This window comes from Rousettus aegyptiacus, unplaced genomic scaffold (assembly GCF_014176215.1).
Source record: "Rousettus aegyptiacus isolate mRouAeg1 unplaced genomic scaffold, mRouAeg1.p scaffold_m13_p_1, whole genome shotgun sequence".
Classification (NCBI taxonomy): Eukaryota; Metazoa; Chordata; class Mammalia; order Chiroptera; family Pteropodidae; genus Rousettus; species Rousettus aegyptiacus.
In genome coordinates, this window is record NW_023416284.1 from 94365901 (window position 1) to 94384081 (window position 18181).

General features: G+C 49.7%; 1 protein-coding gene across 6 annotated transcripts in view; it reads right to left on the reverse strand.

Annotated features, from left to right (window-relative positions):
• Nucleotides 1-18181, reverse strand: part of CPNE5 (copine 5) — an 89747-nt gene that overhangs the window by 61729 nt on the left and 9837 nt on the right. For all 6 annotated transcript variants that reach the window (XR_004956348.1, XM_016152640.2, XM_016152641.2 and 3 more), the window contains exons 2-3: nucleotides 12765-12805; nucleotides 11946-11992 (exon numbers count right to left, since the gene is read on the reverse strand). Coding sequence is in view for 5 of the 6 variants with exons in the window: in XM_016152640.2 (XP_016008126.2) it covers nucleotides 11946-11992; nucleotides 12765-12805 (88 nt within the window). In the remaining variant the exon portion in view is untranslated. The remainder of the gene's footprint in view (nucleotides 1-11945; nucleotides 11993-12764; nucleotides 12806-18181) is intronic.

Consider the following 18181-nt stretch of genomic DNA (forward strand, 5'->3'; position numbering starts at 1 on the left):
CCCCCCACACACACACACATACACACACACACAGTGTTGGTCCCTCCTATGATTTTTATAAACTTTCATTGATTAACAAGTTGACCTAGAACCTAAAGATTTTAGAGCCCGTAGGAACCAAATCCCCTCAACCAATAAGAAAAGAGAGACAGAAAAGGGGGTGGAGGTGTTCTGACAGAGGTCACGCAGCTAATTAGGAAAAGGGCCATGAGAAGAGCTGAGGTCAGGGGGGCTGGGGCCCTGAGCAGTGTCCTGTAGTCCCAGAAGCCCGTCAAATGCTTTTCTCTGAGGTTTCTTCCTACCATCAAATCCTCCTCCTCCTCCTTTCTCTTTGTAACAGACTGCTCATCTTCAAAACACTTCCACACACCCAAGATCTCATGTAAACCCCCACTGACCTTGAGGAGCCAATATTATTGTCATCCCCACTTTATAGACAAAAGAACGGAGCTCCAGGAGGCCAGAAGGCCCTCCCAGAGGCACCCAGCAGTTGAGAGTGACAGAGGGCCTGCGTCCTGTAGTGTTTGCCATGGTCCCTGCCTTAGTAATGAGTGGGTGGCTGTGCAAGCCTGAACAATCTTAATGGCCCCTGATTTAAGCGGCTCTTGCCTTTTTATAAATTACAGCTGAATGAAGCTTCAGAGACCTCCCCCCAGCTGCAAAGCCCCCAGGGGCTGTGCAGGCCGGGACAGAAGGAGGCCAGAGCTGACAGACTGCTCTCTGCCTCAAAGTGCGCACCCTTCCCCTGCAGGACCTCCCCCATAATTTTCATGTATTATTGATGGCTCCTTAATTGGGGATTCTAAAAGTCCCGCTGCAGAGCTCAGCCCTGGCTCTTCCTGAATCATATTCACCATGATTAAAATTAGAGGCTAGAAAGCTATCTGACTTAAACAGAAGTAGGAAAAGGGAATTTGCTGGCTCTAGGAGCAGGGCCCTGGTGAGCACGTAGGGCTGGGGAGGAGAAGGTCCCAAGGCCTGGGCACCTGGAACAAGGGCTTGTGTTACAGAGAGGGGCATAGAGGATCTGTTTTCATGCCAGGCCTGCCACCATCCAGGGTCTGGAAAGTTCTCACTAGAGGGGGCCAGGCCCAGAGTAAGAAAGGAGCTTGCCTAAAGTCACACAGAGAAAACCATGACTTCCTAGCCTGGTGGCCTCCCAGACCACTTCATGTTTTGTTAAGGCCTCTAAGTGAGGAAGGACACAGGTGAATGAGGAGACCGAGGCTCCAAAGGTCTTCCCAGTGTCCAGGCCTGGACAGAGAAGGTTCCCTCTCTGGCCTCAGATGCCAGCGGTGACCTGTGAAATGTAACCAAGCATATAATGAAAGGCTCCGGCCCAAGAAAGTTTAATTTCTAATTAGTCATTGTTCCAGATAATCTGTTAAATCATCCTGGCTCCTGGGGAAATAACCCTTTCACCAATGAGCCTGGCTGCCAAGCTGCTGGCAAAACATTTCCCACCAGCCTGTCCCTTGGTCCAGCCAGGGCAGCTGAGCCTTGGGTTTGGCTGCAGCCCTGGTGGAAGACGAGGGGGGAGCCAGCCCCACTCTAAAGGCATTTGCCTCCCCAGTGCACCCCAAAACATCTACAGCTCCTACCAAATGGCATCAGGATGTCTGAAATACCACCAGTGGTTCCTTCTTCAGGGTAAAGCACTGGTTTCTCACTTAGGGCTTCTTATAAGAGCCATAATTGAACATTTTCTACATGCCAGGTACTTTAGCTCATCTAATCCTCACAGCAGGGTCCTGAGCCTTAGCACTTGCACAAGAGTCCTAGCTGGGAAGGTGGTAGGCCAGATTTGAACCCAGTCACCTTGACTTCAGAGCCCACGCTCTCAAGAGCTCAGCCACGACTGTTAAATGTACCTGGACGCTAACACAAAAGAGCAAGTAGATTTATCAGCCATTGAGGGACCCGGCCCTGAACGATGAGGTTTACTAGAACAGCAGACTCCTTTCTTCAAATGAAATCTTGAACTCCTATCTACCATATTACCCAGAACTAACAAGCCCCTCTGGCTGAATGGGGGAAGGGGCAGCAGGAGCCAGTACAGAGTCATGGCTGGCCCCTAAGGCACCACATCAAACCCTGGAGCTAGATAAGCCCACTCTGAAAGACAGGGCCTAGGCAGATGAGGGGAACAGGGAACCAGACTCAGAAGACCATGTCATACTCCAGCTCTGGGTGATGCAAGGACCCCCTCCGTACCCTGTTTCCTCATCTGGAGTGTGGTGTGGGCCAAGGGGGTAAGGGGGCGCTGCCGATGTGGAGACTGCACAGGACAGTAGGAACATCAGTCATCCAACTGAAGGCGTGGCAGTGCAGGGGACAGCGCCTCCTCCCAGCTTTGTCTGACGGCATTGCATAATAATAGTATTTACAAGTACTGGGCATAGCCGGACACTGTGCTGAGTGATTCTGTCATTTAGTCCCCACTGCAGCCCAACGAGCAGCCGTCGGAAGTGGTAGAGTGAGGATTTGGAGGGACATCGTGACGCTACCTCACTGTGCCAAAGCGGGTTCCAAAGCCATAACCCAAGATGGTGAGTAGGTGCCCAGGACCCATCTGCTCCCTGAGCCAGGCCTTGGTCCTGGCCTGCCAGCTCCTGACAAGGAGTCTGGGCCCTGGAAATTCAGCTGCATGATGAGAGCAGAGACCACTAAAGGCTGCCCAAGCTACCTGAGGCCTAAGAGGGGCCGTTCTCTGCAGAGGCAGACTCCTCTCTGCAAAAAGGGGAGAGTCCAAAAGTCAACCCCATCCCATGCTCACCTTGGAGCCTACCTCTCAGAAAGCCCTGTACCCTGCACTGGGCTTTAGTAATAATAAGAATCCATTCGTTACTTTAAATCTTTTGATAAAGGTCTCTGTTACATGGCTGGGGTCAGGTCCTATGTTGGTCATCAGGGATCCCAAATTGAGCTCCATTTGTGTAAGAAGGATTATTTCATTTCAGAATTATGCTCCTGGCCATTGGACAAACTGGATCCCCACTGCCCTTGCCGACTTCTGTCTTATCCAGGACCTCCACAAGACTACCAACTGCTTTTGTCCTTTCCCCTGAAATCTACTCAGCACACAATGGCCAGAGGTATCTTTCTGAAATACACACTCGACTGCATCACTCCCCTGTTCAAAACCCTCAGATAGCTTCCCATCACACTTAGAGCAGTGTGTAAACTCCTATATGGCCTATGAAGCCCTATGGGATCTGCCCCTGCCGACCCCTGTGACCACATTACCTACACTGTCCTCATTCTTCACACCACTCAAACGACAGTGGCCTTCTTTTTGTTCTTAGAGTGTAGGGAGCCTGTTCCCACCTCGGGGCCTTTGCACTTGCTGCTCCCACCACCTGGAACACACCCCTGCCCAGACTTATGCGTGGCACTACTTAGGACTCAACTTCAGTATCACCAGCTCCTCAGAAAGGCCTCCCTCGACCCCCCTAACTCAAGCAGGCCTATTCTCCCTGGTCCCTCATTACACTTTTTCACAGCACTTATCAATCAGTACCTGAAATTATCCAATTTCTTTGCTGATTACACTAAGGCTCTCCAGAGCAGGGACTCTGCCTTTCTTGTACTCCACTATGTGCCCAGATCAGTGAACAGCATATAAAGTGGTCAATAAATGCTTGTTCAGTGACTGATTTAATTTAAGACCCTGTCCTCCCAACAAAGTTCCTGGTGGGGTGCTGCCCTCCCTTCCCAAGCCAACCTCTCGCCAATCTCCAATGCTCTGGACGGAAATCAGTTGCGCCACCTCCATCTCATGGCACACAGGGCATTTCCACCTCTGGGCTTTGCTCATGTCAGGCCCCACTTCTAGAATGCACTTTCTTCCTCCCACTGTCCTTCAAGCCCCAGGTCTTGTACCACCGCCCCCAGGAAGCCTCTCCAGCCCTCCTGGGTCTCCCTCTTCCGTGCAGTGCTGAGAATCACATCTCGACTCCTTGGGAGGTTCTCGGTCTAGTCGTGGTCTGGAACCTGGAGGCCACTGAGAGGATCTATTCCAACATTCTCATCAAGATGAAGAACACGAGCCTTTTAAATCCTTCTATGTCTCTCTGGTCTCCCCAGCTCCCAGTAAGGTCTCTGAGGACAGGAAACTCCCTATTCTAGCTTTGTACCCTAGAGGATACCAGTGTCTTACTCAAAGTTACTTCCCTTATCTTGGCCTCCATGCTCCTTCTATAGAATGAGCTACCTGAGATAAAGCGTTTAAACTGCCTAGTACATTGCCTGCACCCAGAGCAAATCGATGCTATCAATAAAAGCTTTCTTTTACCAGAGACTTGGCCTGGATCCTCCAAGTTATCCTATGTTCTTTCTAATCCTTAGACAATTTAGCAGGCACATATTGCTAGTCACCTACTTTACATGTGAGGAAACTGAGTCTCAGAGAGGATAAGTGTCTAGTACAAGGCCACAGATCTCTAAGTATCAGGGTCCTAACACAAACCCAGGTCTGTCTGACTCCCAAGAACTACCCAAGGTACCACCCCTCCTCTATGGTTCAATAGAGAGAGAACCCTGGTTTCCTAGCCGAGTCACCTCGGGCCAGTTTCTTCACCTCTCTGGATCTGAGGATAACCTGTACCTGCTTGCAGAGTTGTTATAAGGATTAGAAATGATGAGAATAAGATACTGAGCACACGGCAGGCACTTAGTAAAGGATGCTTATTCTGTACATTTTGTTTGAATCCTTGATTCTCTGATTCTTAAACAGAATCATCGGGAACAATCTTGGCTGCTGGGAGAAGGTGTCTGTGGTACTCGGAGAGAGCTGACGGTGGATCAGAGTCAGATAAAGGCATGGGCATTGCTGGAAGATTTCCTTTGGAGGAACAGAAGAATGAGGGTAGGAAGGACATGAGACTGTTTGGATGCAGGGAGAGGGACAGAGCTAGGGAATAAGGCAGGTAACAGGCCACGAGGCAGGGTGGGAAAAGCTTAGAGCCAAAGAGCTTGGGTCTTGTTCTTTTGTCTATAATCTTATTTTAAATTAGTATTTTAATGAGTTTCATCCATCCTAGGCATGGGAATTACTCTTGAAAGATGCTATTTAGGAGGCCTCACCTCAAATATATCATCTCATGGGCAATGAAGAACTCTATTAACAGAAAAGATGTTAGCAATGATTTTTCACAGACAACAGGAAGGTGTGGAGAAACTCGAGGATGGTTAGAAGTATCAAACAAGTACTTAAGCACTTGCACGAGCAGTGTGTAAGAATCTGCCAAGACCAGCCACCTCACACCTTGGGAGTAGGTCTGGGCTTCTGATGCTGCCCAGCTCTCCTACAAATGGAGGCTGCTGTGGCCTGATTCTCACCAACGCTGGAGCAGTGTCCCTCAGCCTGCCTTTCAGGCAAGAGGCAGACCCCGGGACCTCACTGAGCTTATGAGGACAAGGTGCGTGACTGGCCACTTGCTCCTATTAGGTTAACATCTCATCTAACCACTAGGCCATATGAATTGCCAACACTTTCAAATTGTAGATCCATACAGTTCAACCTAACATGCTGGTGCATGTGGCAGAAATCAGCCCAAGTCCTGCTTTCACGGTTGGGTAGGTTCCAGTGTCGAGTTTACATGGGAGCTGAGCTGTGCCTGCACCCACCTCTGATGTTGGAAGGCTGCTGGTATCTGCCCAAAAGGCCCATCATCTGTGAACAGCCAACTAGAGTTAGGTGGCTTCATATAACATACATGAGTCCCGACCCTGCGCTGATGAGCTCTGTGGTCTTGCATAAGCCACTTCAACGTTCCCAGCTTCAGTTTCTATCTGTGACGTGGGCCAATAACATCCCCGTACAGGTCAATGCAGCATTAGGTATGAGCCAGCAGAGCACACAGCAGGGGCCAAACCAGTGGTTCCTTTCCTGTGGCCATTTTGATGGTAGTCTAAGAGGGAGAGGCTCTAACACCAGGCTGAGAAGTTGATATTTTGTCTGAGGCTTGGAGAACAGGCAAATCCTTGAGCTGTGGTTTTGAGAGCCACTGGAACCAAGGAAAAGCCCTTTTTTGTTCAGGAGGAGCTAGTGGGGAGAGAAGGGACACTGGCTACCAGGATTTGAGCATGGGGTGACCTTCAAAGCCAGAGCAGGGAGGACGATGGGATCTGGAAGGGGACAGGAGCCAAACAAGCCACCACCCAAAGAGGCAGGGTTTCTTGGGCAGACTGAGGGGAGATACCTTGGATGACACCAGGAAGGAACAAAGGCACCGGAGAGGCAGGGAGTCCGGGCGTCCCAGACTGTGCCTGTGTGCCGTGCCGATGTGCTCTGTTGGGCATGACACAGCAATGACAGTATCCGTGGGTCTGGTCTTTCCTGGAAAAGCTCCTGATGAGAGACCCTTCCGTACAGGGTTGGGATACTTCCCTTCAAGCCTCTCTCTTCCTGGAAGCCCTCACTCCTTGGACTGCAGGTCCTGGAAGACCAGGCTGAGGAGAGGACTCGGGTTTTAAAGGAAGCCTGAATATTCAGGACTGATAGCTGTCACTCTGTACCCCTTGTGAGGGCAGACTTGGTTTAGTTCACAGGGTCTCCAATTGAAGCCATTCCCCCTGTGATGGTACACCCAAGCGCTCAAGCTGGGCAATGTCACATTGCAATTGAAATTTCCAGGCATTTTCACAAGCTTTATCTTAGTCCTCCCAAGGTCTCCTAATCCCATTTTACATGAATAAGTTGAGACTTGGAGAAAGTAAATACCTCACCCAGGTCACATATTAAATATCAGAAATGGGATGGGAACTCAGGGTTTTAGACCTCAAGTTCCCGGCCTCATCTGACAAGGCATTTGTCAGATGATTGTTATTCATGATGTCCTTAGGAACTAGATGGAGAAATATGGGATGGGTTATAACAAAGTTATGTAGATCCTAGGTGGCTGAACAGCAATCCCCAAAGGTTGACTAGAGAACTGAGGTCAATCTGGGAAAAGTTCTCTGGTGGAGGACCACAGCATTCCATCCATTCGGCTGCTTAACACTCGTGTAGATGATGACTACAACTGACCCAGGACCAGGAGGCAGAACAAAGATGCTGAATGCACAATCGTAATGCAACATGATCTTCACAGACCAACTCTACAAAAGGGCTCGTAATGGAGATAAATGTAAAACCTCACATTTAAGTTCAAAAACTCAGTTGCTAAGTTTGAGCTGAGGGAATCCTGTCTGAACAGCAGCTCATGTTGGAAAGACACAGGAGCCCCCAAACTTAATATGAAATACGTCAAAGGCACCTGTCACAATGGCCAGTGGAATACTAGATAGCATGGACAGATGTGTAATCCTCAGAAACAGACACACAGAATGCAGAGATCTAGGGAAGAGTATGATTGTCTAGTTCAAGTCCCTGTGAGGAAGGAGCCGGCCCTTGACAGTCTGGGCTGGACAAGTGGACGGTGCAGGACACACACTTGGGGAAGAACACTGATGAATGGATGTGTGTTCCAGGGAGTTAGCCCAGACTGGAAAGGGACAAGAGACAGTGATATAAAGAGTAACCACTGATAGAAATGGTCACATTCTAAGTCTGGTCAAAAGCAAACTAACGGGGCCCCATGAGTCATCTTCAAATATCGAGGGAAAGAACATGTGGAAGAGAAAATCAACTTACTTAGTACATCTAAGGAGGGCAGAATTAGGAATGAGTGGAATTTTGCCCTTTATATGTAACTCTCTCCATATCCATGTTATATATATAAACAAGCAGACTACAATTTTTGTTCTAGAAACCACTTTCATATTAGCCTCTCTGTGCTTCAGTTTCCTCCTCTGTGCAATGGGGCCAATAACAATAATAATAATAATAATAATACTTCCTTCACAAGATTGTTGTGAAGATTAAATGAGTTACTATATGTAAATGCTTAGAACAGAGGCTGGCATTTACTGTTATACAAGCGTCTGATATTAGCATTACTATTGCTGTTATTGTTACCTCCCTGGAAATGAGCTCCGCTGGATTATAGATACTTTCTGGTCTCCCTTTGTGTCCTCAGCATTGTCCCTGTCACACAGTAGGTGCCCAACACATGTGCACTGAGTAAAAGTTATGTGGAGGCACACATCAAGGTGCTCTGAGGATATCATTCCAAATGTGTAGAGATGAACTGTCATTTCCAGCTGGTGTTAAAATATGCAAAAAAGGCTCAGGTTGCCCAGAAATGGACAGAGCCACTGGAGCACTCTGGCAGAGACCAGTGGGATGATTGGGGCCACGTGCCCTGCAGGTGGTAGGTGTGTGGGTCAATCAGCAGGACACCACAGGATTCCAGGATACCCATCTCTACCCTTCCAAGGGGCCCTAGGCTAGGACAGGCACCTGGCAAAGGAGAGGCAAGGATCACACCCCATACACTTTAAATGGGGAACCAAGAAGCCCTCCCTATTATGTCCCCCTTCCCAGAAAGGGCATTTCTAGCACTCTTCCTACCTGGCCATCCTGCCTTCCCTGGGATATGCAGAAGGCCCTGGCAAGCCTTGATGCAAATAGTGCTGATTTCCTGGGCTAAAATTACATCTTGAGTCAATTTTCCTAAAATGTGGTGACAGATTTTGGTGCTGGGAAGATGGAGCTGTCTCAGAAGACATTAAAATGACCCAACTGGTTAAAATCAGCTGAAACCTGGCAGCCAGGGGCTACAAGAACAGCTTTTATTGTTCTGCAGCCTTGTGCAAACCGAGGGCCTGGGTCCAGCCTGGAGAGACTGCTGTGTCTGCACTTGACTCCCTCTGGTCATAGGATTATTATCTCTCTGCCAAGAGTCGGCTAATGGGCATTTTGCAATGAACTAGCAGGTAGAGTAGTGATAATCGGTTTCTGTTTACTTGGAAAGGTAGTCTTCCATCCCAGGGGCAGTTCCCCAGAGATGGATCCGGATTTTTCTTTAAATTCTGCATTCCTGATACTTTCCTCTGCGAGTCACAGAGAATCAGGCAAAGAAGTAGGGCCTGGATATATTTGAGTGCATTTTTTCTTCTTCAGAAATAGCTTGAAGCCTGTGTCCTAGGGATACTGTTGGGGCCCAGGGCAGGCTGCCCCGAAAAATCTCACAATGGCATATTGATTACTTGGAATTAAAGTCCTTGAATGCAGGAGATAATTCTCCCCTGCAAAAGATGCCATCCTTGCTTCAGGGGGGTTAAGAAACTCTTATCACTAGAGTTAGGGAATCCAGGGCCAAAAAAATTTACGTAAATGAACCTGTTACTCCTTTACTAATTTACCACTCAAGCCCAAACTCGGTTTAGATTTCTTAGTAATGAGCACCCAAACCTAAGTATCTTTGTCCTGTCATTTCCTCACAAATTTATTGCTTTTGTTTTTGTTTTGCCTAAAAAGTACAAAAAGATGGCTGGTTCATCATTTTAGAGAGCATCATCATTTATGATCTCCCATGCACACATATCAAACTGTTTTTTCTCCCATTAATCTGAATCTTGTCTTGTGCCAATTTTATTAGTAGTACAAAAACTCAAAAAGGTGGAGGATTCTCCCCATCCCCAACAGGACCCATATGGCTGGGTTCTGCCACTGTCACCCATGAAGGGTGGGCATGGTGCTGACTGCCTCTCATAAATGGGATCAGTCTCCTTGATCTCTAGGGACCTTCTTGGGCTGAATTCTGACCCCATGACCCCATCTGTCCTCAGACCGACAGCCATAAGCTCCCTTCAGTTGCCTCTTCTCATACCTTGCCAGTCTCACGCCCTAAACGCCAGCCTTGCTCATCTGCTCGCTGTCTGTTCTGAGGTCTCTGTTTGCGCCTCTGGATCCACTCCTGCCCTTTCCCACCCTGCTCTGTGCCTGGGAGACTGACCTGTGTAGACTACATCAACGCCACTCCCAGGTCTTCCAGTGGGGTTCCACAAATGGGAGGCACTGGGGGTGGGAAGAGAGTGAGGTTGTCCGGGCTGACCATGTCCCTCCACTGAGGGCCCCACTGGGAGAACTCTTTTTCCCTTTACCTCCTCAGGCTAGGAGTAATAATGGCCTCCCACTGTTGCCAGACCCATGATTCATCACCTCTCATTGGTTCCCTAAACCCCACTTACTCCTTTATAAATAGCCCTTTATTACGTCTCCCAGCTACCCAGGACCTGGACTGACCTGCTCATTCTGGTCTCCCTCTGTGCCTTTGCTTACGTCACAATCTTTGCTGCTGGACCCATGTACTATGGCCCTTGGGCTTCACTGAGACTCAGCTGCTCCAAGTGGACATTCCCACTGCACCGGGGTCTAGTGCTGTGATTCCGCCACCTGAGATCCATCCTGCCCCTCTCAATAGAATAAGGAGGTTGGGCCCAGTGATCTCTGAAGTTCCTTCCGACCCACACCCTCCTCTTCTCCACATTCATACACCCCTTAGCCAGATGGCTTGCGTTTAGTCAAATTCCATTTTTAAAAATCCAATGAGCTATCAAAGTGCTTTAGCTAAACATGGCTGTAACTTTCCCCTGAACTCCCATTTTTTTTTCTCACAGATACCTCTCACTGTTTCCTGTTAGGATTATTCATGCATGTGAATCTCCCCTCTCAGGCTGCAAACTCCCTAGTTCCAGCTGGTGTTTAGGTGAAGCTCTGTTCTTCTGACCATCTCTCCCTCTCTCCCCACCACCCGCACCTGGTTTGTTGCCCGGCATCTAATAAATGCTTCCTGTTGCAAATATTAACTGAAATGGGGGAATGGCCAAGTCAGGCCTCGAAAACTCTGGATGATGCTGTAAAATGATATTTATCAAGCAATTACTACGCACCAGGCATGTTACCTCCCCATCTTGTTTTGCATCCACTATAAGGTAGATGTTACCCCCGTATTACATATGCAGGAAATGAGGCACAGAGAGGGAGGTTAAGCAACTTGCTCCAGGTCCCACCTCCAGAAAGGGGTGGAGCCAGGAGTGAAGCACAGGTGCGTCTGACACCAAGGCCCCTCCTCTTTTCTGTACTCCACGCTGTGATGCTTGCGGTAACAAGATGCAACGTGGACAGTTGGGGACCCTGACCCAAATGGAGACAAGTCTCAATTACAGAATGTAACTAATGGCTAGCGGAGCAGTGCCTTTCCGAAGAGGATGCTCCAGACTTTCCTGAATGAATCACTAAGACGTTAGCGCATTCCTGCTTTCTATGAAGCTTAGCCTCAAAAGTAATTAGTTCATTTAAATAGGCTAAACATTTCCCCAGCAATCTGGTTTTTGCTTTTAATAGGTGTAGCATCTTGGAAAGGGTGAAAAAGTGAACTTTAGCTCAGCCCCTTGGAAGTATTTCCCACACATTTGATAGACAAAATTCACCCTCTGGCCATTTGCTCCTGCCGCACCTTGGTGGGGACAGGGAGCAGGGCAGGTGATGCTCTGGCCAGTCCATCGATGAGGAAGATGAGGGTCCATAATATAGCCTGAGTTACTGAAGCTTTACTGGCTCTTCTTATTCTCATCCTGTCATCTGGGAGGGACTTCCCAGGTTATTGGCCAGGCTTGGAAGCCAGGCTAAGGGGACTTGATTCAAAGCAGAGGGGAGTCAATGAAGGGTTCTGGTCAGGGGAATCCGCTAATTGAGTGCTCACATTAGTCAGAAACCATGAGAAGACAGCTGTGGTGAGACATGGTGTTAGATGCTGTACCTATGTCTCAGAGCATAAAGATCTTGGTGGGCCTGGACTCCCTCTGTCTTCCTCTCAGACAGAGGCTCTCTGAGGGTGGGGCTGTGTCTCCTCCTCAGACTGGGGCTCCCTGAGGGCAGAAACTTTCCTGTCCATTAGATTCTTCCTCCACAGTAGGGACAAGACTCCATCCTCCGTACACCAATATTGTGGTTAGAAACAGCAGGTAAGATGTCTCCAGAGACAGATGAACAAGCAGACTACAGTCAGAGACAGGCTGGTGTTTCCCGGGTGGGAAAGGGGGCTGTCTGTACCTACCTCCCTCCACTGCTTGTTCTCCATCCCTTGAGTATACATGACGCATACTGTGAGGAGAGGAGACAAAAAGGGTTAACACGCCAGTCAAGAGGGAGGTGGGGAGGGCCCTGGTGGGGTAGGCTCGCCTCAGAAGACTCAGGCCTGGGTAACAGTGTTGGCTCTGTAGGGAGAGGGATCAGCTTGGAGAAGGGGCCTAGAACATAGGCATGTCTGTGTGGAGTACCCTTTGGGAAGGGGAGTCAAGGGCCATTTCATTAAGGCCAGAGCAAGTGTGAAGTGTAAGGTAGGAAGACAGATGTGCATGATGGAGGAGGGGGTGGCAGAGGTATGGTGGGAGAGCATCCGAAACTCAAATCATCCCTTTAGGGCTCAAGGCAGCCTCAGAAGGCCTATTACATTCATCAGCACCACTTCCTTGTTGGGCAAACTGAGGCTCAGAGGAAGCCAACGACCTATCTGAGGTCACATACTTAAGAGGCGTTGCTCCAGGCTAGAACTCTAGACTCCAGAAGCAGTGCTCATTCCCCCAAACCACAGCCAGCTGGGGCTCTTAAATGTACCAGTTTCCCTGGGACTGAGAACTTCTAACCCCTCCCAACCGGCTCGTCTGTGTTGAGGCTTCACAAGTACAGGGACTGGGAAGGGTCGGACGCCCCAGTTCTTTCTCCAGACAGTACGGGTGAAATGTTAAACAGCCCTGACGCACCTGGAACGGTGCCGAGCACATAGTTAGCGTTCAGTAAGGGCTCAAGTATTGGTTACTACCCTCAGCCATAATGTCATGGGTGTTGTTACTTATTATTGTCAGAGCAGACTTACGTGGGTCAGACTTGGAAAACATGTCTTTGTCCAAAAGGTTCCTGAAAGAGGGTGAGAAAGAAGAAGTTAGCACAGCCCAGGAGAGGAGGATCTTGGAGGATTCAGGCTGTTACTAAGACTCAAAGGCTGCCTTGGGCCTGGCCTCGGGCAACATAGGAAGAGCGGAAGGCTTATTAGGCACTCATTAAAGCTCACAGGGCAGGCACCGGAGGTTCCTCAGCTCTGCTTCCTAAGGAGTTCGGCCCCCTATATCCCACCCCTACCATCACCATACATGTTCTGGACCCTGCATCCTGCAGCCCCTTGCTCTTTGGTCAAATCTCAATCTGCCCAGTGTCTCAGCTTATTCTAGAAACTCTCCTCTTACCACATCTCTGTCTCTCAAACAGATAAAATCAAATCAAGCAATCAAAACTTATATATCCAGGGTCCCATTCTCTCAGGGCTCTGCTTACAGCCAGTTTATTCAATCATCTCAGCTGTGCTGATATTTTAATGAATTTTACCTCCCAGGGGATGCAGACTCATTTGAACAGGGTCCTTCTGTGGTCAAGGCTACAGCTAACACACAGCCCTGATAATCAGACTTGAAGGCACTATGGCAAGATGACAGACACAACATTTTGGGATTGAGAGTTCTTTGAACAGGCGCTGAACCCTTCTGCCCTGCCTCTGTGTAGTCACAGCATCGGTTCATTGAACCCAGCGATGAGTCAGGCATTGGCGTAAGTGTTCTGCAAATATTAGCTCCCAATCTTCACGCTGCCCAGCAAGGTCAGTACTGGGCAGGCATCATCCCATCTTACAGATGTGGACACGGAGGCATTAGGAGATCAGGCAAGGAAATGTCTTGCACATCTGGTGTTCCTCATTCTATAGTGACCTGCTGCTGGAAGTTAGCAACACAGTAAGTGACTCAAGTTCTCTGAGCCTCTGTTTCCATCATTACAATACAGACAACAGTGCCAGCCTTGAAGGCTGTTGAGGCCCTGCCCTGTCTCCTCGGCCCTCCCAGTTCCTGTACATATCCATGGTTTCCTACTGCTTCTCTCCTGAGGGCTTCCTCTGGCAGGCGGGACTACAAACACCAGGAAGTTTACACTCAGAGGACAGCCTTCAATCAATGATGGGCAGGAGTTGGGGGATAAATACTCAGCTTTCTCATTCCCTGCTCCAGCCCCAACCCCAAGGCATCCTCCAGTCTCTGTGGAGGGACCTGAGGGGTCAAAGCCCCAGGGGCCTACCAGGAAACCTGCTCATTAAAGACCTTGTTGACTGGGCAAGGCCTCCCCACCTCATGCCCCATCCCTGAAGAGGACTTCTATGAGCTCCCCTGCCTGCGGGAGCTACCCACTCCTTCCTACACTGCCTTAGAGTTAAGCTCTGCCCTTGCCAACCTTCTTAGCCTTGTCTTACCTCCCTCCCAAAGGGGTCTTCTGCCTCCCCTCTCTACTCCCACCCTCCCCTTCAGGCCCCAGTGCCTCCTGAATACCTTTTCCAAAGAGGAGAAACTTTCCACACTGGTCTATATGGCTTCCTGACAGCCAACTCCAAATTTCATAGCTGGATGGTCTCTTGGGATCATGTGGGGCCACTCCCCACAGCAAGGTCTAGAAGGAGGCCTTATCCTGGGTTACCATCACCAAAACTATCGGGAGCGACAGGCTGTCTGGGTAACTTGACCCCACAGTCAACCCAACTGCCTACACTCCTTATCCTAATGTAGGAGCCAAAGGCCAACTGACAGACAAACAGATGCAGTAGCAACCTGGTGCCAGCACATGGCATCCCCTGCTGCCTGGGGAGGCCCTAGATTGTGCTCATGAATCAACCAGCTCCAGTTCTTGAGCAGATTCTCAGTGATGTCCCTAAGACAGAGATCCCTAAATCCCCCTTATCCACTCCAGTCTCTTCTTTCAGGGGCCTCTCCCCAGAGGCAACCATCCCCAGCTAGCCTTCTATGAGCCCACAGACACACAACCCCTCTGCTGACCCTCATCACCAGACCTGCTCCCAGACAGCTGTCACTTTGGAAACCATCTGATAAATCTCCCAGGCTACAGCAATGAGCATCAGAGGAAATAATTCACAAGACAACTCTGAGAAGTAGGCAGCAGGAGCTACAAGTAAGATACCACTTTATATATGCTCATCCACACTGAGGTAGGCTGACCAATACCCAGATCGACCCTCTCCTCCTGCAGTGTGCTAGGTTTAGGGCCAGGAGCATCTGTCTTGATTTAAACAAAGGACAAAATGCTTTAACACCAAAGATAACTCTACTACAGTTGTGGAACCTGAGGCATGGTGAGGAATTGGAAAGTAAGAAGGGGGGTGGGTGGGACTTCTCTACTAAAGTAAGTACTAGGGTTTATCTCTGAATTCGATAATGAAATTCTATAATACATAAAATCCTAGAAGGCACAAGCTGGAAGGGACCTCAGAGGTCACCTTTTATAATTCCTTTATAAATCAGGAATGTAAGACTCAGAGAATGAAAGTGACTTCTCCAAGGTCTGGGTATCTTCCAAGTCTGGATCTGGAACTCACGTTTAGTCATGTCAGCCTAGTGAGAAAGAGTGAGATCCTGGATTTCAGCCCAGGTATGTGTGTGCGTGCGTGTGTGTGTTTTCACACATGCACACGTGAAAGGGAACGAGAGAAGGAGGGAGAGGGAGAGAACAGGAGCACCTTATCTTTAACAAGAAACAGACGGGGCTTTTCTTGGCTCTGCTGGCCCTCCGAGCTGGGTGAGAGGCACACAGCTGAACTAAGAAATAGACTCCAGCCTCCTAGCTGCAGTGGCTCCCTGTCCAGTGACCTCAGGACTCTCACTGCATCCTAGGGCAAGAGTCATCCTGGCCACACACCCAAGCATAATACAAACCCTCTACCCCTCATGCTGCTGAGATCATCCTTACCACCCTTCCAAACCCACTCCTATTCTTCCTCCTTGATTTTGCCTTCCCTAGACAGGCACTTACCAATAGCCATTTCCTCTCCCTCTCCCCTCCCTTGAGTTCTCTCTGGCCTGTAGTGTGCAACCCTCTGACTCAGAGGACCCCATTACTATACTTAGCACACCCTGGGCTGCAAAATCAGGGGCGCATGTGTCTCTTATACCTGCTGTGTGCTCCTCCAGGGCAGGTACCCCACCTTTGCCGCAGGCTAGCCTAGCACCTGACTCAGAGCGGGGGTCTGACAAACTGGATTAATGAAGGAAGACCAGAACGATGGCCAGATGGGTGAGCTGAGGCCTTTATCTTTCCACCAGCATGGTGCCTGGTCATGCTTAGGACTAAGCCCCATACCTCCTCTTAGCTGGAGAGCCAATGGTTAATGCATGAGCTGCAGTCAGATGAGCTGGGTTCACATTCCGGCTCTGGACAAGTTACTTGCCTTCCTTGTGCCTCAGTTTACCCATCTGTAAAGTGGGACTAAACGCAGTTCCTCCCTCAGGACTGCTGTGGAGCACTTGGACACAGGGAGGCTTGTCAGATGGGTCAGTCATCATCGGCCAGGTACTGAGCAGAGTAGCCACACCCCTGGTGGGTGCTCAGCCTCACTTTGTGACAAAAGAGAGACAGGATGGGTGATATAAACCACCTCTACCCTCAGTAGTCCAAGGAAGACCACCCCCAACCTATATACTCCCAGTGCCCTGTTTTGAAGTACACACTGAATCTCCTCACTGGCTGACGGTGAACCCCCTCATCTCAGCCTAAGGCTCCCCCTTGGCCTCCCTTTCTTTCCACCTCTCAGCCCTGAGGACCCTCTGCCCCTCTGGCTAAGTTCCTGTGCCCTATACACTTCTTTGATCCCTCACCTCATCCATAATTGCCGCATCTGTGCCTCGCCCCAACTGCCTGTCCTGACAGATGCCTTGGGGCCCAATGAACCTGCTCTCTTGGTCTTGAGATGGTGTCTTTACCCCATAAGCAATAAGCCTCTTACTTCCTGGGATTTGTCCCTGACCCCACGTATAAAAAGGCAAATTCTTGGGCCCCATTCCTGGAGTCTGACTTTATAGGTCTAAATAGGGCCCCAGAAGCCATGTTTAAACGAGCCACGCACACACACTTTCTGACGGCAGTGGTCCAAATACCACAATTCAGGACACTAGGTCTTAGTGCCTCAGCTTCCCCCACTACAACAATAGTGCAGCCTTTGAGGGCGCTTACATGATCCTCACCCCCATCCACTGAGGACTCCAAGGCTCAGGGATGGTGAGCGACCTGCCCAGAGACACACAGCCAGTAAGAAGCTGCGGGGGGAGGAAACCAGGTCTTCTGCCCCAAAACAGGGCCTGAACCACAAGGGCACAGACAGACCAGACCATAAGTGCTTTTTCTCCACTTCTTGTTTTTGGAAAGCTCAAAGAGAATTTTTTTCCAACAGCCAAATGCATTTTTCTCCCAAAAGAGTATAAAACCTTTCAGCTGTCCACTCGGCAGCCTGGAGATTGGCTTCTTTTGTTCCTCAAATCAAGGCCAGGGAAGCAGAACTGAGGGCCCCTTTCCTCCACCCCTACACCCCAAGGAATTACTTCCAATGCAGTGACTATGCACTGGATGCCAAGGTCAGAAGTCTCTGAGGCCCCAGCAAAGGGAGAACGCACTGGAAAGGCCAAAATGAGAGCTTCTGGTTGGTGCTAAAGGAGGGAGCCTATGGGTGACAGCCTCCCATCTGGGAGAATTTAAAAAGCTGGAGGAGGAGGAGGAGGAGGAGGAGGAGGAGGAGGAGGAGGAGGAGGAGGAGGAGAGGAGGAGGAGGAAGAGGAAGGAGGAAGGAGGAGGAAGGAGGAGGAGGAGAGGAGGAGGAGGAGAGGAGGAGGAGAGGAGGAGGAGAGGAGGAGGAAGAGGAGGAGGAAGAGGAAGGAGGAGGAAGGAGGAGGAAGGAGGAGGAAGGAGGAGGAGGAGGAGGAGGAGAGGAGGAGGAGGAGAGGAGGAGGAAGAGGAGGAGGAAGAGGAAGGAGGAAGGAGGAGGAAGGAGGAGGAGGAGGAGGAAGAGGAGGAGGAGGAGGAGGAAGAGGAGGAGGAGGAGGAAGAGGAGGAGGAGGAGGAGGAGGAAGAAGAAGAAGAAGAAGAAGAAGGAGGAGGAGGAGGAGGAGGAGGAGGAGGAGGAGGAGAAGGAAAAAGGAAGAAGGAAGAAGGAAGAAGGAAGAAGGAAGAAGGAGGAGGAGGAGGAGGAGGAGGAGGAGGAGGAGGAGGAGGAGGAAAGAAAGAAGAAAGAAAGAAGGAAAAAAGTTGGGAGTAGAAACTGAGGCTCCACAGTCAGAGAGAGGAAGATACACAGCCCTGCCCTCAGGAACCCCAGTCTGAAGGGGAGACACATTTGCTCTTGAGCTAAGTTACTGGGTGAACTTATTGCACATCAGTGTTTGTCTCTAACGAAGCCCATAAATGCTGCATGGATGC